General features: G+C 35.4%; 1 protein-coding gene across 1 annotated transcript; it reads left to right on the top strand.

The window, feature by feature from the left end:
* Positions 1-1,522: 1,522 nt before the first annotated feature.
* Positions 1,523-23,282, top strand: LOC113519407 (glycine receptor subunit alpha-2-like). The gene is made up of 9 exons (XM_026904501.3): positions 1,523-1,914; positions 6,919-7,066; positions 7,295-7,377; positions 7,983-8,209; positions 15,465-15,599; positions 18,457-18,557; positions 21,062-21,222; positions 21,649-21,721; positions 21,843-23,282. The coding sequence occupies exons 1-9, from the start codon at positions 1,838-1,840 to the stop codon at positions 21,969-21,971; spliced, it is 1,134 nt and encodes a 377-aa protein (XP_026760302.1). The 5' UTR covers positions 1,523-1,837; the 3' UTR covers positions 21,972-23,282.
* The last annotated feature ends 1,819 nt before the right edge of the window (positions 23,283-25,101 follow it).

Here is a 25,101-nt window from a genome sequence, read left to right as displayed (position 1 = left end):
TATTATATTATTTAAGTCTTATGTACTTATATATATATAAAATTAAAAGAAAATTATGATTTATTAAGTATATCTAGTCGTAATTACTTATATCTACATAATCATATAGGAAAATGACGTAAATTTAAATTAAAAAGTCATTAATCATCTAACGATTTTATAATGAAACTAGTTATATTATTTGACGTTTGTTCCCCCCCCCCCTCACCCTCCCACTAGCTGTGGACATATAGCGTGTAGATTGTTATAGAGGTAAAGCGATTGAACAAACGTGCTTGAGTATCTGTAAGCCGTTAGCCAACGTCGGCAGCCAATAATAGGCTTGCGAGAAGTGCACCATTGCAGTAACTAGCGAATAAACAGATCTCCATTTGCTATATTACCATAAGTTTTTTTTTATGCAACTTAGAATGGCAAACAAGCTGACGGCCCACATGATGGAAAGCGGTAACCGTCGCGATAGACATGAACAGTATCATAGACGTAACAGTGTATACTGTTTTGCCCGTGATACCCTCCATGAGTTGCTGTTCCTGAAGAGTAAGGTGTTTTTAATGGAAGGTAATGGTATAGTAACCCCACCTGAACTAACGGTTATACCATTAGATCGGGGCACCAGTGAATGATGATAGATGAGAATGAAAAGGCAAATCAGTTAGCCCATCGTGATGAATTCACTTGTAACTGAGCACAACCAGGGGGAACCGCGAGGATAGGGCAATGGGGCAACCCATCCCCTATTCTTGGAACCGTGTGGAGGTCTACCTAATAGGGTGTATTAATAACAATGGGTGAGGGGGAAAGGGATTGTTATTAACGGAGACTGAGAATCCCATTGTTAGCAATATACCCAACCAGGTCGACCTCCTCGTGGATCCCCCTGAAAACTATCATGGTTAATTCCTGATGAATTCATCACGATGGGCTAACTGGCCTGTTTTCATTCTTATCGATCACCCTGCACTGGTGCTCCGCCCGCGTATTAACTTTGCCTTTTATATTCTATGATGAAATAAATAATTCGTTTTTGGTAATTCATAGATTTATTAGAAATACCTACTACAATTAAAAATGTGCAAGGCCGTAACTAGACCCAAATTTAAGGTAGGGCAAAAAAACTTTTTGGTAGAGTAGAAGGCATAATTAAGTGACTACGAATTAGCGAGTCTGTCTAATTTTCTTGAGGCTCTTCATTTTAAGGTACATTGCCCCTCAATTCCACCCCACCCCCCACCCCCCCTAAGTTACGGCCATGAAAATATGGAATGAGTCGTGGTTCAGTGTTATAGAGTTCGAGTCTAGCTGACTCCTAAAAATTTATTTCAATTTGTCATTTTAAATTTGGGTCTAATTGCCCGGTAATAAAATTATTGATAACAAACCAAAATCTGTGTAGAGGCGGTAAGCTCACCTAATATGAATACCTAATTGAAAAAGTACAACATATTTTTAATGCGCATGACTAAATTATAAATCTCAAATGGTGAATTTACTGTCAGCCATTAGTTCCATTTCCCGCGCTTCGACCGCAACGGTCCACTGTGTCAAAGTTCACTCGGTTACTTACACACCAGCGAGTCTTGGCGGGAAAAATTAAAGTATTTTTTTTTAAATTAAAGATACCAATAGAAATAGATAACAATAAATAAATTATATGTCGTGGATACCACAGATAGATAACTATGAATCATAAAATTATTAACAATTTGTTGATTTAGACTGAATTAGAAACATTATACCTTTGCTAAATTAATAAAGATGTTTCATATATCACGCCTAAAAATTCCATAACGAAAATTATATTATAGTCATTAAAGTAGTTAAAAAAAAATAGATTATGGCGGGAAAACTGTTATGGGTCACCACCGTGCTTTTGAGATTGTGGCTCGGAGCAACGGACCTCTGTTACGCACAGTGAGTATCTAATTAATACTAATTATCATTTACTAGCAAAAAACTATTTAAATTATTTGCCTACAAAAAATAAACCTTTCAATTAAATAAACCTTTTCACTAGCACTAAATTATATACTAACTGTAGGACGAAACCATAGACATACTATAAACATAGTATAACATATTCAAAACCTAAGAAAGAAAAAAAAATTATACTCTATACATTTCTTACATACATACATACATATCTGTCACGCCTGTCTCCCATTAAAGTAGGCAGAAACAATGGAACGCCAAATTCTTCAATTCAAACAAACCTCTTTCGCTTCTTCCACATTCATCAATCTTTTCATACTCGCTCGCCGGTTACGGGTACTTTTAATTTGGCCCTTCTTCAGCACGTCGCCTATTTGGTCGACATACGTCCGTCTAGGGCGGCCCCTACCGACACCTCCATTCATTCTTGCTCGATAAATCTCTTTCGTAATTCTTCTTTCATCCATCCTCTCCAAATAACCAAACCAACGCGACATTCCTTTTTCGATTTTTGTCACTACATCGTCTTTCAGTATACACTTCTCTCTAATTCACATTTCTTCTAATGGAAAATTTATTCACTTTCTTAATGTACATCTAAATTATTAAAGTCTCTCTTATTTGATTATAACATATTAGTGCTTCGCCCCGACTTCGTACGGGTAGATTCGAATAAATAGAAAGATAAATTAGTATTTCATATTGGCTTTAGTAAACAAATTTTTCATATCTTGGGTTACATTATTGTAATTTTCGTAGATATATCTAATTTTTTTTAATCGTCTTCAATAAAGGAGGTTTGTAATTTTTTGTTTTATGTTCAACTCTGTCATTTATAAATCGATTTGGTAAATTCTTTCTCATTTGTAAGGTCATTCAGAATATAAATATAAATCCCAAATAAATTTTATCAAAATCGGTTTAATAATTTAGATTTTAAATCAAAATGACTGGATTTGCTACATTTCAACACAAGCTTAAATTATTATTATTGTAAATAATGTAATTTTTTTTTTGATGGGTGAGAATGGTATGGTAACTCAGCCTGCGCTAACGGGATACGCTGGCGGAGCACCAGTGAAGGGTGATAGATGAGAATGAAAACAGATCAGTTAGCCCATCATGATGAATTCATCAGGAATTAACCATGATAGTTTCCAGGGAGAACTGCGAGGAGATCGACCTGGTTGGGTATATTGCTAGCAATGGGATTCTCAGTCTCCATTACTAACAATCCCTTTCCCCCCGATAGTGTGATATAAATAAATGTAATTATGTAGTGTATATATGTACGTATTTGCATATGTATCAGGAGGGACTATAATACGTCATCTAATCAGGAAGTAATTACCAGCGCCATCAATAGACTATTAATTAAGTAATAGGATTTCTTATGCCTCAAAATTATTACCATGGTTATGGAAAAAATTATCGTGCCGCATTCATCATTCTAATAGACATGGGCAAGATTTTATGACCTTTCCTTGTATTGTATTACGAATATTGAAATGAATGAATAAAGATACTTATCATCATCATCATCATCATCATCATCATCAGCCTACAACTATCCACTGCTGAACATAAGCATCCACCTTAAGAGGTTGCCAGTAACTACTGTCACGCTTGGCAAGCAGGTGTTTTTTTTAATGGGTGATAATGGTACTCGTATGGTAACCCCGTCTGCGCTATTGGTATACACTGGCGGTGCACCAGTGAGGGATGACAGGTGAAGATGAAAGTAGGTCAGTTAGCCCATCCTGACGAATTAAACTAGAATTAGTCATGATGGCTTCCGGGGGGAACCACGTGGAGGTCGACCTGACAGGGTATATTGCTAGTAATAGGGCTATTTGACCCCATTACTAACAATCCCTTTCCCCCCTGGCAAGCAGGTTGGCAATTGCAGTAAGGCTTTTGTGATGTTTTAAAAGGGACGCGGACGAGGGAAATTCCCTTAGCCACCTCTTACGACACCCACGGGAAAGGTTGGGGGGAAAGGGATTGTTGGTAATGGAGACTAGGAATCTCATTGCTAGCAATATACCTAACCAGGTCGACCACCACGCAGTTCCCTGCAGAAACTATCATGGTTAATTCCTGATGAATTCATCATGATGGGCTAACTGACCCGTTTTCATTCTCATCGATCATCCTTTACTGGTGCCCCGCCAGCATATACCGATACCATTTTCACTTATCAAATAAAACCCACGGGAAAGAAAGATGTGTGTCCCTCTTAAAAATCTCCAAAATCTTTCCCCCAACCCCGTGCACTCCATCTTTTGATACGAACATGGCAGGAGAATTTAAAAGTCCGGCATACCTGCAATGCCTCTCTGTTGCGGGTAATCATGAGCGACGGTAATCACTTACCATCAGCTGAGCTGCATGTTCGTTTGCCTCCTGTGATTAAAAAAAAGGCCTAACTACTTTCAATAGAGGAAGGCCTATGTTTAGCAGTAAGCAATTAACAGCTGCTGAAGGGAAAGGGATTGTTAGTAATGGAGACTGAGAATCCCAACCTCCTAGCGGTTCCCCCTGGAAACTATCATGGTTAATTCCTGATGAATTCATCATGATGGGCTAACTGGCCTGTTTTCATTCTCATCTATCACCCTTCACTGGTGCTCCGCCAGCGCATCCCGTTAGCGCAGGCGGGGTTACCATACCATTTTAACCCATAAAAAAAAAATTAATAGCTGCTAGGATATCGATGCGGATTTAGATACAAATTGCTTGTATTTATTTGTAGGCGCCCTTTTTTGGACGCAGATTGAAGTGCTGTGAGCGTCACAGTATATTCGATATAGGTAGTGATGTTTGTACATATATGCCATGGTTTGTAAAATACCTGTCCATTCCATCAGATGTTTGTTTAACATTCCTAGATCTATCTATCTATCCTATTTAAGAGCTGCGCTCTTGTCGGTGGAGCTCTTGCCACTCACTACGATTTTCAGCGAGTCTCTTCACCTCTTGATACGACACGACACCAACTCCTTCCTTGATCTGCCTGATGTAACTATGTCTCGGTCTCCCTCTTCCCTTCCTTCCTTCTATCTTATCTTCTATTATAATGTTCATAAGTTCGTCGTGTTGTATCAAGTGTCCTAACATTTCTTCCTTCTGACCTCAATAGTTCTTATAATTTGTTTCTTTTCCTTAACCCTTTTCCTAGATATGTCTAGGAAAAGACTCATTAATCTTATTTTTTTAGCAACTAAAAATGCCAAACTAATTGACGGTTCACCTGATGGAAAGTGGTAACCGTCGCCTATAGACATGAGCAGTACCATGGACGTAACAGAGTATACTGTTTCGCCCATGATACCCCCCATGCGTTGCCATTCCTGAGGACTCAGGTGTTATTCCTCTGTACTATATATATATATATATATATATATATATATATATATATATATATATATATATATATATATATATATATATTATAAGAATCCTACTAATCTTTTGTACCTATATAAATGTGAAAGTTTATTTAAATATTATAAAGGTGTAAGATTTATTTTTAAATATATTTTAACATTTATTATAAAAATATACTAAGAACTAACATCTACATGCTATAAATATCAAGAACAAGTAATTAAAAAATTTAAAAATTATATTAAATTATTTAAATTATATTTGGATGATGATGATGCAGATTGATAATGAAAAGCATTTGTATATATATATATATATATATATAATTTACATACTGATATAAGTAGTCAAGACCGCGGGAAACAGCTTATATTGTAAATATTTACAAACATCCCACAACATCTGGTGAATGTAATATCAGGTTTATTTGCGGCTGTTACAATTGTTCATGGGTTTCAAAAATGTAAGGCATTTATTTAGGCATGATTTTATCATTTATTCTCTTTTACTCTGTTTACACTCGTCCCTCATCTAATTTTTTAATAATTTCTTTTGAAAGAGTCGCCGCTCATCGTATGTTTGCTTTCAAGTCGGTTACACGTTATTGCCATGTTGTTTGTTTGTAGAGATATATATATATATATATATATATATATATATATATATATATATATATATATATATATATATATATATATATATATATATATATATATATACTAGTATTTGAAAATATTTTTTAAAGATTAACCATCGAAGTATCGTCTAAAACAGACTTATTACGCATATTCATATGTCTGATGAATGAAATGTCAGATTTGTACACTATTTTTTGTTGTGTTGTAGACAAAGTTTATATGAAAGAAAATGTTTCATAAATCATATGGAAAAATAAAAAAAAAAATTGGCTTAAAATACCCGTGCAGGCAGCTTGTCTATGCTAGTATTATAAAGAGGAGAGATTTGATTGTTTGTAATAGATAAACTCAAAAGCTACTCATAAAATTTTAAAAATCTTTCACCTACAGAAAGCTACGTTATTAACAATTAATTATTAATTTTGATAATTCTATCTACCCGTGCAAAGCCAGGCCAGATTGAAATAAGTATAATCTGTAATAAATATAGTTGCCGTTTAGTCCCAGCATAAAATAGGCCACCTCTTCCTTTCCCGTGGGTGTCGTAAGAGCCGACTAAACGAGGGCGAGGGATGGGAAGCAGCGTCCCTCTTAAAACATCTCTAAAGCCTAACTGCGGTTCCCAACCCGCCTGCCAAGCATAACAACTACTGGCAAGACACCCCAAGGGGATGCTTATGTTCAGCAGTGGACAGTTAAAGGCTGATATGATGATGATGATATTGGATTACGCAATGTCATCCAAAATACCAAAAGCAATCTGGCCATTAAAGCTAGGATATCCTGTTTATAAAAAGTCACGCAACGAACATCTGGGCCAGCACTCAGAACATCCAGCCATCGAGAATTTCGCTAGACTGAAAATCGAATCCGAAACCTTATTAAATAAAGAAATGTGCTTACCGTTGCGCTACGGAAGTGGTCAAAATAAATTATTGAACATCCTGTGTGTTTCCAGATCCACTTTGCTGACCTTCCAAGATCTGCTACCGGATGATCCTCGGCTATATGACAAGATGCGGCCCCCAAAGATCAACGACCAGCCAACCATTGTAAACTTCCACGTCACTGTTATGGGACTGGACTCCATTGATGAGAACTCTATGGTAATTATTTTTTTATTAGTTTGGAAACAAATCATTTGAGAGTTCACCTGATGGGAAATGGCTACCGTTATCCATGAACACTTGCAATACACATGGAGATGCTAGTAAATGAAAATGAAATCTGATCCTTTTCTATCTAGTATGAAAGCTTTCCAATGCCTCCTATAATATAGCGTATAACTACATTATCCTAGAAGTTCAGAATCAACGTAATGATTATCTTTCCAGACATACGCCGCTGACATATTCTTCGCACAAACTTGGAAGGACTTTCGCCTCAGATTACCAGAGAATATGACGTCTGAATACAGGTTTGGTTTTTACAAGTAATTTTAAGGAGTAATGACTTTAGGAACTGCCGAAAACTAAACTTGTTACTTACGCCTAAACCTTTTGTATTGTTTTACAAGTTATTTATTATTATCAAATCTTCTCCACGCAATCTTTTCAAAATCATCATCTTTTTTGTTCCAACTTTCTCCACTAGAAATAGCAAAAAGATTTCCCCTACACCATCGCTGTTCCTCTGGATACTATCGTGCTGAATTCCAGGTGTATTCACCATAATGGGTTAACTAACCTGCCTTTTCATTCTCACCTATACATTTCTGGAGCCCCGCCAGCGTATACTGATAGCGCTGGGATAAAAAAACCACTTGGCCTCAGTTAATTACAGTATAATGCGTCCACGATACATGTTTTGACGTAGAAACAGAATGGGCACTATCCTTAATTTATGTCTTTAGGGTAGTAATTCCTAAAAGTATGATCAAATCCTCATTATTAGGCGCTTTACATACTGACTACAGGGGTAGCTATAGCAAAGGCCGGGAATCGTAGCGGTGTGCAGTCGGTGTGTGAAGCGTCCTAAAAAGTTAACCCTTGAAATTGTACAAAATCTAATAAACTTCTGCAGACTTCTCGAAGTGGACTGGCTTAAGCACATGTGGCGACCGGACTCCTTCTTCAAGAATGCCAAATCAGTCACCTTCCAGACCATGACCATCCCGAACCACTACGTGTGGTTGTACAAGGACAAAACCATACTGTACATGGTCAAACTGACCCTGAAGTTGTCGTGTGCTATGAACTTTCTCATCTATCCTCACGACACACAGGAATGCAAGCTGCAGATGGAAAGCTGTAAGTATAAATTTGTTTTTGAATTTAGGGGTCACATGAGCCTTTTAAAAAAAGATATTTTAATTAACACAAGTCTTTAATTAAAACAAATTTCCGTTTGAGGTCTAAATCCGGTCTGTCTTCAGTTATAATAAAAACTCCCTGGAAATCGATGCCATGAAAGAACATATATCCCTCTTTAGTCATTCAGTCTTGACAGAGTAGTCGTGGTATTTATAATGATAGAGGATCGTCGATGAGGCCCTCCTTCGCGATTGAGGTCCTCGCAATGTCTTCATCTACTTCTGTTCACAGCCGAGCGAGAGCATTCCATAATAGACTGCTGACACAATGACGTATATACTAATGTTGATTACTGACTGTCCCGAGAATGCAGTGCAGCACTTTCGTACTCATATGTTGTACATAGTTACGGCTATGTAACAGTACTTTTTTTTATGGGTGGAAATGGTATGGTAACCCCGCCTGCGCTAACGGTATACGCTTGCGGAGCACCAGTGAAGGGTGATAGATGAGAATTAAAACAGGCCAGTTAGCCCACCATGATGAATTCATCAGGAATTAACCATGATAGTTTCCAGGGAGAACCGCAAGGAGGTCGACCTGGTTGGGTATATTGCTAGCAATGGGATTCTCAGTACTAACAATCCCTTTCCCCCCTTTGTAACAGTACTATAAGGATCATTATTGTTGTGTTACTGCTAATGATGTTTGTCTATCTAGAACATATAATATTTACAACCATGTGGTCTCGGCATGGAATGGGCCACCCATCCTTTTCCCGTGGGTGTCGTAAGAGGCGACTAAGTGTTAATGGTCGAGGGATAGGTAGCAGCGTCCCTCCACCAATAAAACCCACCTATTTTTAGTAGTGAAGAGTTAACGGCTGATTGGCTATTTCTTAAGACTAAGGTATTATATACATATAAGCCCTTTTACTCCGAATTCATTATAACCCTAGTAAGACATATTTTCCCTTTCTATTTATTATAATATATCTCTCAGTTCGGTGTGCCTCCTGGCATAGGCCTCCTCCAGCTTTCTCCACTGAACTCTATCCTCCGCCACTCTACTCCAGTAAGGCCCTGAGGTTTGATGGATGTCGTCTAGCCATCTTATTTTCGAATGCCCCTTTCTTCTAGTGTCTTCTCTTGGATACCATAAAGTTACTTGTTTACTCCATTTGTCAATTTTGCAACGTAGCATATGTCCTGTCCAACCCCATTTTAAATGCTCTATTCGAGTTATTATATCTGTAACTTTAGTTTTTCTTCTTATTTCAGAATTTCTGATTTTATCATTAATCACGGTGCTAAGACTAAGGTATTAGTAGAATAAAATAAATCCGTGAAAATAACCCCGTAATAATAGAGTAAGCACTCGTAGCTACGGGTTCGCTCGTTATTCATACATTCTGTGCAGAGTGGGCGACACTCGAGTCGCGCCGACGTCGCGGCACTTGGCGACCCTTGACACTTCACCGTCTAATTATAATATCCAGCCGAAGATTATTTATTTATTTATTTTTTATACTACTTAGAATGGCAAACAAGCTGACGGCCCACCTGATGGAAAGTGGTAACCTTCGCCTATAGACATGAGCAGTACCATGGACATAACAGGGTGTGCTGTTTCGCCCATGATACCCCCCATGCGTTGCCATTCCTGAGGATTCAGGTGTTATTCCTCTGTACCCAGTAAATTCACTGCCATATCCCACCCTTCAAACCAAAACACATTTTTATTTTTTATCATTATTTTTATTTGTCTGCTTATTTACAATACAGTACGTAGTGTAAAATAATATTCTGTACTACGTATCTACGTAAATTTGTCTTGTTGTAGTTGTGTCAGCAGTTATTTGTCCACTGCTGTACACAGCCTCTCCCATGAGGGTGGTTTTTCCAGTAGTTGCCATGCTTAGCAGGCAGGTTGGTAACCGCAGTTTAGCTTTTGGTAATGTTTTAAAAAAGATGCTGCTGCCCATCCTTCTGCCATATGCTCTCTTAGTCCTCTCTTACGACACCAACGGGAAAAGAAGGGTTTTTTTATGGGTATTCACTGGCGGAGTATTACTAGCGATGGGTCAGTTAGACCCTATTACTAACAATCCCTTTCCCCCCAGTCAATGCGGTTAGGACTATATAGAAATAACAATAATTGAATGAACTATTGCAAACATACGAGAATAGTTTTCCTTTAATAATAGACAGTTTATTTATTTATTTATTTATTACATCCACTGGGTGAGCCTTACCGTCTTCCAATACGCTACCCAAATACCCAGGAAAGCATGAGTACAATAACATATAAAAAGGAAAATTAAACAAAAAATAAAAATATCATTGAGTAGTTTCAATGCAAGAGATAGGGTAGCCTGCTTAGCGAACTCTGTTCTTCGCAATGGAACATCGAATAAGTGCCGTCGACGTGCTCGCACGTAGTTACTGGGCGCTCCTATTGATATTGATTCCAGTACAGTTTGGTTACATTTTTCCTCCCGCACAAATTTTAACACATACTCAATTTATATTTGTATCTACTTATTTTATCTAACTGTTGAATATAGGCATTACTCATAAGGAGAGTTTTGCCATTTGCCAGTAGTTGCTACGCTTGGCAGGCGAGTTGGCAATCGCAATTAGGCTTTGAATGAATGAATGAATGAGTATACTTTATTTGCATTATACAATATAGGAAATAAACAAGACAATTTACAAACATAACGATACGATTGTATAAGTACAGTAAGGCGGTCTTATTGCTGAGAGCAATCTTTTCAAGACAACCTTAAGGTAATGGACTAATTGTTGTACAAGTAGGTATAATAGTGCTTTATAATTAAAAAAAAGCATCTTTTGCAAATTAAAAATATATAAAAATTATATACATATATACATACATATACACATACATATACACATACAAATATATACATACACATACACACACATATACATATACACATACATATACATACATACACATACATATCAATCTAACAAAATTATATAATCCCATGCATATATGTCAAATATGTACCCAATGCTAAGATACATATTAATAATTATAGGCACAAGGAAAACAAACTATCATAAAATAAATAATTATATAAATACATAAATAAAGAATGCCAATTTTTTAAATGAAGAAAAATCAGATAGAGAAAAGATAATCTTTCACTTGTCGTTTGAAAGAATCAATGGATTTTGTACTTCTAATAACAACAGGCAATGAATTCCATAACCTAATGCTAGAAACAGTGAAGGAATTGTGATAAAATTTAGTGGAATGAGCAGGTGTCATAAGGGAAAGGTTTTCGGAAGAACGTAATGTTAAAGTATGGGTAGAGGAGATGAATTTAAAACGTTCTTTAAGATAGGCAGGTGCACCAGGGTTAAAAAGAATATTATGTAACAAAGAGAGGGTATGTAAATCTCTTCGCCGGCGTATGGGAAGCCACTTAAGCTGAGAGCGATAGTGCGATACATGATCAAATTTGCGCAGACCAAAAACAAATCGTATGCAGAGGTTTTGAAGTCGTTCTAATTTATTTAGCATATCAATATTTAGATCTGGATAAGCGACATCTGCATAGTCAAGGATAGGGAGTAGGAGGGATTGAGCTAGGGAAATTTTAGTGGCTGTAGGTAGAAAGCTTTGGTGACATTTTAAGAGGGTCACTGCTACCTATCTCTCGACCATTAACACTTAGTCGCCTCTTACGACACCCACAGGAAAGGAACGGAAACGCTGTGTAATATGATTAGTAAAAAAATTATACTTCTGCTTACCCCACCGTCGACTATAGTAGTACGAATGAATGAATTAAATGTTATATATTATAAAGATACCGAAAGATATTTTGGATCAATCTTTTAATAAATTTAATACTGTTATTAAAAAATACTTATTGAACAAAGTCTATAGTCTATAGAACTAAGTCTCCAGAAGGAGACTTTGTACAAAAGTCGATTGCTTGGTTACCTCTGTCCCATTCGTGTTTCAACCGTAAAGCAGTTGTGTTTGCATAGTTCGGTTTGAAGGGTGGGATATGGCGTGAATTTACTGGGTACGGAGGAATAACACCTGAGTTCTCAGGAATGGCAAAGCATGGGGGGTATCATGGGCGAAACAGTATACTCTGTTATGTCCATCTGTTATGCTCATGTCTATAGGCGACGGTTACCACCTTCCATCAGGTGGGCCGTCAGCTTGTTTGCCATTCTAAGTTGTATAAAAAAAAAACACATTAAATGATTACTTGAATGACAAATGTGCATGGTGTTAGTCATCGTATGTAGATGTACGTATGTAGATCATGCACGGGCTTTTAATGACCATGTAATTTTAGACATAGTACATTTAAATAAATACACATAATATTAACAGAGATTTAAAAAAGTAAATGTTGAGTTTCTTGCGGGCTATTCTCAACAGATAACAACCTTCCGAACCCTGCAAGAAACTAAACAAAAAATGATGATATTGTAAACAATAAAGATGATTTGAATTTGAAAATTTGAACGTCCAAATTCTACATTTTAATAACAAAACTTAATAATATCAAGTCGCCGTTAACGAGCCATCAAAAGCTATTTATACTCGTAAATCGATACTACATCTCGCGGCGTCGACCAGCGCACTTGACTGATCTGTCACGATAAAAATGAGCTGACTTCAGAGCAACTGAAGCACCGGCTTAAGTGCCCCTCGCCCTACATTCTGCGTGCCACTCCAGCATCAATTTCTTGTATCGCCCCACAAACTTCACTTACTGCTTGAGTGTTCTCTAATGTGCCCCGAAGTGTTACACGGAGAAGGGAGGTCTGATCCGAAATTACAGATTCGAATGATCGATTCTGAGTTCCCGATGTAGCACTGCATTGCTTTGTATCGCTCCACTTAACGGTTCAATTTTGTTTGGAGTAGGGATATAATTCATTCGGGCGTAATGGAAAGGTACAGTCTTTCATAGCTAGGTATAGTATCGATTGGCCGATACAAAAGTAATAGTTTGTTCTATATGCAGCTTAGAATAGCAAACAAGCTGACTGGATCTGATGGAAAGTGGTAACCGTCGCCTATAAACGTGAGCAGTACCATGGATATAACAGAGTATACTGCTACGCCCATGATACCCCCATGCGTTGCCATACCTGAGGACTCATGTGTTATTCCTCTGTAGCCTGTAAATTCACACCATATCCCACTCTTCAAACCGAAACACAACCATGTAAACACAACTGCTTCACGGTAGAAACACGAATAGGACAGAGGTGTCTAAGCAAACGACTTTTATACAGTCTCCCTCTGGTAATAGTAACAATTATCTTTGTTCTACTAATTTAATATAATCAGCCCTAAAACAATATTCTATTACTGTCATTATTTAATTGATCACTCTCTAATATTAATCCTTGTTTGTATGTCAATACATAAAAACAGTAGCTGAATAATAACTAACAATATCTCGTGATAAGATATCGGACAAAAACCCCTTGTACTCATTTTACATTTTTTTTTAATGCAATTTAGAATGGCAAACAAGCTGATGGGCTACCTGATGGAAGATTGTAAACGTGTACCTATAGACATAAGTAGTTTCGTATTTTGATGGGTCTTTATCAACCAACTTCAAACAGAAGGAGGTACTAAATTCGGTTGTATTTTTCTATATGTTTGTTACCTTATAACTCTGTCAGTTGTAAACCGATTTGGGATGTTCCACAGAAATTCTATCAAAATCTTAAGTAGTAAAGTGAACTATAGAACAGATTTTGTCAAATTTTACCACAATTCGAGTCGGTTCTTTTTGGAACACGACCATAATTATTGATGTACAGTTCAGATGACAATAGAGTGGCTACCCCATTTGGTGAAGATGAAGTCAGGTCAGGTGGTCTGACCTGACTTCATGTTCACCAAAGGTGAGGGGGGGGGGTCGGGTGGAGATCTAACTGATTAATCGATACATTGCTTTCAATAAAGTCATGAGTGACAATCTCTTACCCAAAGCAGCTTGTTTGCAGGCTGATCTGGTTAGGAGATTGTAATAGTGCAATGAAATTTTAAAATTTTATTTATTCATTTATTTACACATACACTGAACAAACTTTTCACTTAAATAATATCCTTCATTAGATTTTATTTATCTTTTTTATTTAGAGGATTTTATCCTGTAAGGATATGTCAGTCTCATCATACCCTAATTTTATAAAATACCTCACATACTTAAAACATTAATGCATAAATAAATAATGCATAATATCTTAATAGTTTATTTTAATAAAGGGCATTATTGATATAAAAATCCTTCATTAGATTAGATACACTCTCTTTTTAAGAAAAAAAAATATATATATATATATATATATATATATATATATATATATATATATATATATATATATATATATATATATATATATATATATATATATATATATATATATATATATATATATATATATAATTATACATGTTATATATGACAAAATAACATAAAAATTGAGATTACACGGTTATATAATAATATCATTATTTTATTTTTAAATTACAATAAAAAACGAAAAATAAAAAAAAATACTAGAAATTGTAAAAAAGACATAAATGTAAAAATAAAAATAGAATGTAAGGATACACAAATGACATCACATGGAAGGTTTCATGAGCGTCATAGTATATTCTGTAACGTTCATACTGCTGCTCATGTCTGCAGGTGACAGCTACCATTTTCCATCAATTGGATATAATGGTCCAAAGCTGATGCTTTGCCATTAACATATATGTTTAATAACGCTATTTGTTTTTTTTTCGATGGGTGAAAATGGTATGGTATCCCCGCCTGCGCTAACGGGATACGCCGGCTGAACACCAGTGAAGGGTGATAGATGAGAATGAAAACAGGCCAGTTAGCCCATCATGATGAATTCATCAGGAATTAACCATGATAGTTTCCAGAGAGAACCGCGAGGTGGTCGACCTGGTTGGGTATATTGCTAGCAATAGGATTCTCAGTCTCCATTACTAACAATCTCTTTCCCTCCATGCTATTTATGTTAAAGACATACCTTAAAGAAAGCAGGTTATTGCCTACTTATTTGTGAACAGAAATGTACTTAAAAACAAAAAAGGGCTCGGTAGGTATGTAGTGGAAATGAATTCACCAAACGGGGAAACGTTGGTAAGGACAAATGGAAATTGCATAAGGCATACGACAATGTACCAATGCTGCCATTGTCCTTATTTCCAGTGTCGCACACGACAGATGACCTGATCTTCCAATGGGACCCCGACGTGCCCCTGGTGGTGGATGAGAATATAGAACTGCCGCAGCTCGAGCTGGTGCAGAATAGAACAGCAGACTGCACGCAGGTCTACTCAACAGGTGAGTGAGGATTATAGAACGAAAACGACTAGAATTTATTGCTAAATAACTTCTAGCATTTCATGGGGCAAAATTTAGTAATTATATTACTCCTCTCCATCCAAAGGTTGCCTGGAAGAGATCGCTCTTAGCGATAAGGTCGCCCATTGTTTTCTCATTGTGATTATTTCTTGTAATTATTTATATTTATAATAAGTTTACTATTGTAATCTTTTAGAGGAAACAATAAAGAGTATCTATCTATCTATATATAATATTATTCATTTATTCTTATTTATTTATTCATTAGTACAAATATGTGTACATGGCGGACTCAATGCTAGCTCAATATAGGGAAGTGTCAGAATACTCGAATGCGGTACTACTAATTATTGATATACATACGTATTGAAATTATTATTATACTAGATAGATAGATAGATAGATACTCTTTATTGTTTCCTCCAAAAGATTATTTATTTTTTTATTTATTTATTTATTTAACAAAGTATGTTTGTATTAGCACAGAATTACAATAGTAAACTTATTATAAATATAAATAATTACAAGAAATAATCACAATGAGAAAACAATGGGCGACCTTATCGCTAAGAGCGATCTCTATCAGGCAACCTTTGGATGGAGAGGAGTAATTATAAACAATTTGGTGGGAGCACTATATATATCTAGATATCCTGAGTTTTTCCCTCACCGCCATCTACTGGTCTGGTTTTTCTTCATCGTCATATTAGCGATCAACTGTCCACTGTTGAACATAGACCTCCCATAAACTCCCATAAGGATGGTCCTGAGGCACCTGCACTCACTGACTCATGCAATGCATTTGAGGTCATTTATTTTGTCTTAACAGTATAAAAAACTATCCTATATTATAAATTGCAACAAATAATACACAGGCATAAAATCTCATTAAAATCGATTAAGCCGTTTCGTAAATTAGCGTGAATGAACATAGTTACCGGAGATTTCAACCGATTTCAAAAAAAAGCAGAAAGTTCATAATTTGATGTATTTTTTTACGTTTACGATACCTCATAGTCTCATCAGTTATAGACCGATCTAGATTTTTTTTTATCTGAAAGGGTATAATTTCAGAATGGTTTTATAGAAACTTTATCAAAATCGGTTTAATGATTTTTAAATCGAACTCAAATCATCTTTATTTAAATAGATTTGTACAAGCATTTTTAACTCGTCATTTTTTATGGATGCAGGGTTCGGAAAGTTATCTCCTGTGAAGAATCCCAAAAAAACTCCAGTGTCAATATAGGAGCACAAATAAGTGGATTTTTTTTTATATCAAAACCATATTTAAATTTAAAAAATCAAGTCCGATTTTGCGACGACTGAAATGTTTTTTTTTTTGTTGTGAAACACAATTTTAAATTATTATATATTCATGATTAAGTAAATATTTAGACCTATATAATCATTAAACATTATCAATTGTTGAAATAATCACCTATTAATATCGAATGGAAAGAATAATAATATAATAATCGAATGAAAGATATATATTTTTTTTATTTTGTTTTTTTTTTTTTTTTAAATAACATCCAATAATGCATCAATAACAATAACAATAATCGAACGTAAAATAAAATACATGAAAATGGTTTGTTGGAAGACATCTCTTATCAGAGATAAGCTCGCCTTTGTACATAATGTTTCAAATGAATTGTGGTTAACATTATATTTTGTGTACAATAAAGAATACAAAAAAAAAAAAAAATACAAGCTCATTAAAACATGTTCTGAAACTTGCTTAAAAAGTACCTATTATATATTTTAAATAATGAAATATACTAACTACCCTGAATACAAGTAAAAATAAAATATTGAAAAATTCTGACCTTGTAATTCTCGGTGAACGCTTGCACCATATTTGGCATCCTTGTCCTCTTTCAAATAGCTTGTAAACAGTATTAAAGTTACGTGTACCCGAACACAATTAGCTTTAAATCTCTCATGGAACATAAGCCGTTAATTGCCCCCTCATAACGCGATATCTTTTTATGGCCCAAAGATCATTCGATTATCGTCCCGCCGCATTCTAATCTTCGTGGATGTGAGCTGAATTTCTTTATCTTAATCCAATAATTCGTAATTAAGGCTAACCATTAATTACTATTAACATACGTCAGTAAAAGAGTGTATCTATATTATTACAAAATAATGATAAAAAATTAGCTCAAAAATACAAACTTATACCAGAAATATACACATCCTACTGTAAATATACCCCCGATGTAATAGTTGAAAACAATACACACAAATTATACTATGACCGTGCTATCTTGACAGATAAAACTACACATTATAATAGACCTAATTTTTTCTTTTTTGATGGGTGAAAATAGTATGGCAACCCCGCCTGCGCTAACGGGATACGCTGGCGGAGCACCAGTGAAGGGTGATAGATGAGAATGAAAACAGGCCAGTTAGCCCATCATGATGAATTCATCAGGTATTAACCATGATAGTTTCCAGGGGGAACCGCGAGGAAGTCGACCTGGTTGGGTATATTGCTAGCAATAGGATTCTCAGTCTCCATTACTAACAATCCTTTTCCCCCAGATAGACCTGATATTACCCTCCTAGATAAAATTAAACGCAACGCACATTTCTCAAGTCTTACTCTAATTCATATCTGGCTCGAAGGACCATAGGGTAATAAGTCCTTGATGGTGTTAAAACAAGAAAGTGTTTTAATAATTGATATAAAACTCACAGTGATAATACACGTCTGAAATGTCTATCGACGGAGAAGAGGCAAGAACTAACTCAAACAACTGCAATATTTTTTATTTTTACCAACAAGTGAAGACGATTATAAAAATAATTCTATTAATTCCAGGCAACTTCACATGTCTGGAGGTGATATTCAAGCTGAAACGTCGCCTCGGGTACCATCTATTCAACACTTATATACCCACGTGCCTCATTGTCATCATGTCTGTAAGTTCTGTTTGAACTTATTTCCACCCCCCCCCCCCGGGTTTAATGGGTGAAAATGAAACCCCGCCCGCGCTAACGGGATACGCTGGCGGAGCACCAGTGAAAGGTGATCGATGAGAATGAAAACAGGCCAGTGAGCCCATCATGATAAATTCATCAGGAATTAACCATGATAGTTTCCAGGGAAACCGCGAGGAGGTCGACCTGGTTGGGTATATTGCTAGCAATTGGATTCTTAGTCTCCATTACTAACAATCCCTTTCACTGCTGAACATAGGTCTTCTCTTATTAGGAGAACTTTGCCACTAGTTGCCACACTTGACAAGCGGGTTGGCAACCGCAGTTAGGTTTTTAGAGATGTTTTAAGAGGGATGCTGCTGTCTATCCTTCGACCATTACGTTCCCTTAGTGCCAGTACAGGTGTCATTCCCAGCCATTTACACCATAGTCTAAAACAAATAGGTCTACGAAAAAATCTCTACAATTCCCTACAAAAGGCTGCCATATTATTTTTTTTTTTATACAACTTAGAATAGCATACAAGCTGACGGCCCACCTGATGGAAAGTGGTAACCGTCGTCTATAGACATGAGCAGTACCATGGAATATATGTATGTATAAATGCATAAATGCAATGCTAAATAGAATATAAAAAACTTTCAGATAATTTTATATTTTGTATTTTTTATAATATTACTTATTATTTTAATGTCTCATTTAATTAACATTTATTCTTTTTAAGTTACAAATTTTGCACTCCTAATTATGAGAATTTATACTAATTGTTGATATCTATACACTTACAATGTTTCTTGTAAATATTTATTTATTCATTCATTTATAGAAAGTAATAGAAAAACAACTCATAAACGTATAATAACTGAATAGTGGTTGTCTGGTTGGGTATATTGCTAGCAATGGGATTCTCAGTACTTTGCTATATATATATATAGCAATATACCCAATATTGCTAGCAATAGGATTCTCAGTCTGATGGGTGAAAATGGATTAGTATCTTCGTCTCCGCTATCGGTATACCTTGGTAGGGCTCCAATGAGAGATGATAGGTGAGGATGAAATGAAATGAAATGAATTTATTTTGCTAGAATGCAGGTAATTTTAGATGATAGAGGTTTATATTTCCCGTGTACATTTTGCCTCTATGTCGGCGTGCAAATTTTTAACAATATAATAAATTTATATATATATTCTACATTATATTTCCTTTCCTTAGTCATACAATATATTATTATTATTTATTACAGTAAACAGAAAAAATAAAAGCCTGTACAATAGTTGTCCAAATTAATAAAATATTTTACCAACTGTGAAAGCAAGTCAGTTAGTTTAAAGCGATGATATTTGTAGAATGTATTAATGTTAATGTTTATTAATACAGTAATTCTTAAAAGAAAGAACAAGTACAGAAGGAGAACAATAGAAAATATAAAAAAGGTATAATATTAAGACGATATGTGCCGTATATAGACATGAGCAGTACCATGGAATATATATATGTATAAATGCATAAATGCAATTTAAATAGAATATAAAAAACTTTCAGATAATTTTATATTTTGTATTTTTTATAATATTACGCCAACAACAACATTCTTCCTATATACGCATGCGCGGCCTGCGCGCGCATGGGTACAACAAACAAGCTGCGTGCGCGACCGACCGTATTACATATATATATATATATATATATATATATATATATATATATATATATATATATATATATATATATATATATATATATATATATAAAATATATATATATAAATATTTACGCTTGGCTGCGCGTTTTTTTACAAAATTAATAAAATATATATATATTTATATATATATATATATATATATATATTATATATATATATATATATATATATATATAATCACGATGGTTTCAGGGGAAACCGCGTGGAAGTCTACCTGATAAGGTATATTACTGATAATGGGACATTATTTTTATGGTTTGCGGTACAGTATTTAAGGCATCCTGTCCTCGCTATTGGGTACAGGTGACGGAATGCCTATACAAGAGGGTACATGGTGTATTCACTAGTAATTTAGGCGCAATATTTGAGGAGCATGAAGAAGGTAAATGAACGGCCGGATACTACAACAAATGACTATATGGTCGGCCTCTGAACTGGCGATCTCTGCCTTCTACCGGTCCCTAATCTGTTAGAACACATTTTATATCTATATCTTGGATACCTCTGTCCCATTCGTGTTTCAATCGTAAAGCAGTTGTGTTTGCATGGCTGTGTTTCGGTTTGAAGGGTGGGATATGGCGTGAATTTACAGGGTACAGAGGAATAACACCTGAGTCCTCAGGAACGGCATCGCATGGGGGATATCATGGGCAAAACAGTATACTCTGTTATGTCCATGGTACTGCTCATGTCTATAGGCGACGGTTACCACATTCTATCAGGTGGGCCGTCAGCTTGTTTGCCATTCTATGTTGTATAAAAAAATATCTCCCTGCACAGTGGGTGTCGTTCTGGATCAAGCCGGACGCGGCGCCGGCGCGCGTGACGCTGGGCGTAACGTCGCTGCTGACGCTGTCTACGCAGCACGCCAAATCGCAGGCGCAGCTACCTCCCGTCTCCTACCTTAAGGCGGTCGACGCCTTCATGTCTGTTTGTACCGTGTAAGCTGTCTATATTACAAATTTTATCATACTACAATCGATTCATACGGTATGGAAGCTTTTTTAAATGGGTGATAATGGAATGGTAACCCCACCCACGCTAACGGTATACACCAGCGGGGCACCAGTGAATAATGATAGGTGAGGATGAAGCAGGTCAGTTAGCTCATCGTGACGAATTCAACAATACAGATTAACCAAGGGACAGAGGTAACCAAGCAATCGACTTTTGTACAAAGTCTCCCTCTGTATGTTACGTGATATCTTCGTTATTTCTGAAAGTTATTTATGCAGTCGCTGATTCTTTTTAAGTATTTTTAAGTGGCATAGCATATATTTACGTTACTTTTATCCTACTTCATTCAAGCAAAGCCATGGAATGCTACTATTAAATTTATAAAAAATCTCAATTTCCATTCTGTCTAGATTCGTGTTCATGGCGTTAATGGAGTACTGCTTGGTGAACATAGTCCTTGGTGACGGTGCTGGTAAGCCGAAGGTATGTGAACACCTCAACTTTATATACAAACATATAGATTCACCTGATTTATTCAAACTCATCATATTAGATTTTTATTACATTTTTTTACTGGTAAATATGATCAGAACTATTATTTCAGGACGCAGCAGAAGCAGCTAAAGCCAGAATGAGAGCCATCAACATCGATAGGTTTTCCCGCGTTTTTTTCCCGCTCTTATTTTCCGTGCTCAACGCCACCTACTGGCTGCAATTCGCGCAGTACATCTGACTGCGCAGACTCGTACCGGGGCTTGTATTACTCGCAATAAATTTTGTATTCTAATTTAAGTAAGTATAAAAAAATATATAAATACATGTCATTTTATGACTGACGTCAACGTCAAATTCTAATCGTCAATGTCAATTTTCAATTGTTACAGATTTTTCTGTTAACTTAGTAAGTAAATAGGTGTATAGATTATCTACGTTAACATGGCACGGCCCTCCAACTTTTCGCCTTCAATATCTGTGACCCTTAAATTATATAGATAGAGCATATCGAGTCTCAAAAACGTGTCAACTTTTTGTCAGCTAATTGTCAAATTAGCTGACTCGTTTTTTATCAGTGTTCTATATACTTACGCACATAATGTATCTTGACGTATCTATATTTAATTATTTAATAAATAAAATTAGTTTTACGAATTAAAAAGGTGCAAAAATTATAAAACAAAATAAATATTGAAGTTGTAAAGGAACCGCTCATCAAACTATTTATCACGCAAAATTGTATGAAAAAGTTTACCCGCTTTTCTCGAAGCATTTGTATGGAAACACTCTATTTTTATAATTTAAGGTGTGATAACATACGGACATCATGCTCTGTTTGTGTTTGTGAGAATACGTCTTCAGTGCCAGTCTGGCCTGAGGAGTATTCTATTCCTTGGTTGAAATCTTGTAAAAAATTTTACTCACTTTCTCAATTCTTTGGATTTTGGTAGGGCGTGTCCTGTTATTGTAGACAATCTACGCTTAATTCTCTTGTTCAATACAATTTATATTTACTAATTTTAATAACATAATTGAATGCATGTTTGCCACCTTTGGGGTTAAAAAAAATATTATATTTCTTTAGTCAACTTTTACAACATCCGCGGGAAAGGAAGGGGTGTCCCATTCTATATCGAGAGTAAACAGCTATATTTTTTCCTTTCAATTCAATTTATTTATTGCATTCTAAAATATTATTATGAAAGATGTTAATAATTAATAAAGTATATTGTATACCCTGTCGGGCACAGCAATTAGAAGCGAGGAGGGCGTCTTTTTTTTATTTTTTACAAAGATTTCAATAATTAAATAATTCAATTTCAATTTCATCAATGTAATTAAATTCTAATTAAAATCCAAATAAATTGAATTATTTTAACGATTTTTTTTTATTTCCATATGTTTTATTTTGTTTAATACAATTTAATGTAGTTGTTTATATTTTTATATCTTTTTATTAGTACCATTATCAATTTTATTAATATTAACTAAACCAGTAATATTTATATATTATGTGTTAATTTTTATTATATATATATATATATATATATATATATATATATATATATATATATATATATATATATATATATATATATATATATATATATATATATATATATATATATATATATATACATATACATATACGGTAGTATATCTCTGCTGTAAGGATGTAAAACTGTATGGCGTTTACATTTCAATCAAGTTTGTTTGCATGTTTGCCGTATGTAAATACATTTCTGTAGAACGTACAGAGGACAGACGGATGAGCAAACAGGCTCACTTATCAACCGACTTCAAAAAGATAGAGATTCTTGTATTTTTTGTTTATTTATTTATTCTTTATTGCACAATAAAATTTTGTACAAGTGGCGAGTTTAATGCCATATGACATTCTCTACCTGCTAATCATTAGGTAAAAACAGAAAGCGTATGAAGGGCAGATGTGGTGAAAAATATGTAACAATATAAATATGTGACACAATTATTGTAACATACATACATACATATATATCTGTCACGCCTGTCTCCCATTAGGGTAGGCAGAAACAATAGAACTCCAAATGCATCGATTCACGCCATATCCCACCCTTCAAACCGAAACACAGCCATGGTTTGCATGGCTGTGTTTCAACTGCTTCACGGTAGAAACACGAATGGGACAGAGGTACCTAAGCAATTGATTTTTTTTTTATTACATGATAATGGAATAGTAACCCCACCTGTGCTATTGGTATACACCGGTGGGGCATCAGTGAAGGATGATAGGTGAAGATAAAGTAGGTCAGTTAGCCCATCGTGACGAATTCAACAAAAAATGTTCTCGATGGTTGCCAGGGGGAACCACGTGGAGGTCGACCTAATAAGGCATATTGCTAGCAATGGGGCTGTCAAACTCCATTGCTAACAATCCCTTTCCCCCCAGCAATTGATATTTGTACAAAATCTCCCTCTGGTAAAACATAAGCCTCCCCCATAAGGGAAAGTTTTGCCAGTGTTCGCCACGCTTGGCAAGCGGGTTAGCAACCGCAATTAGACTTAAGCAATGGTCTTAGAGGAGCACTGCTGCCCACCTTTCGACCGCTAAGTTCCCTTAGTCCAAATCGTTGCCGTAGTCATAATGAAAATTTAATGACGACACACGAATAAAAAAAGGGGTGGTCCATTTTATGGCGAGACCACACAAGATTAGGGGGTAAAGGGATTGTTAGTAATGGAGACTGAGAATCTCATTGCTAGCAATATACCCAACCAGGTCCACCTCCTCGCGGTTCCCCCTGTAAACTAACATGGTTAATTCCTGATGAATTCATCATGATAGGCTAACTGGCCTGTTTTCATTCTCACCTATCACCCTTCACTGGTGCTCCGCCAGCGTATCCCATTAGCGCAGGCGAGGTTACCATACCATTTTCACCCATCACACGACAAGATTGTACTTGCCACTTAGAACGATGCTACTTAGATGGTAAGTAGGTAAACGTTATCTTAAATAAATCTAAACTTTAAGCTCTCCTATTATAATTAAGTGCGTAATTAATTAATTATTATAATTATAATTAATTTAGTTATATAATAAGTATTATAACTAGAATTCTTATCAATTATACATAATTATACATGTACATGGTGTATCTTCAGAAGTATTTTGGGAACGATGTACTAAGAAATGTGTCTCTCAATGTTATGAGTACGTAATATACAGCAATAAATATATATTTTAGTTATAATATAATATCTATATACTAGTCTAATAACAGACTTTTGTAACAGACTTTTAACATATTAAATTATTAAATAATAAATTCTTATATAAGTTGTTTAGGAACAGAATTGACTGTTCTCAGCTTCTTGCCAAATTTCAT

The sequence above is a fragment of the Galleria mellonella genome, unplaced genomic scaffold (genome assembly GCF_026898425.1).
Source record: "Galleria mellonella isolate WM207_F2 unplaced genomic scaffold, CSIRO_AGI_GalMel_v1 utg352, whole genome shotgun sequence".
NCBI lineage: Eukaryota > Metazoa > Arthropoda > Insecta > Lepidoptera > Pyralidae > Galleria > Galleria mellonella.
Note: the sequence above shows the minus strand (reverse complement) of the source record. Positions and strands in the feature narration are given on the sequence as shown.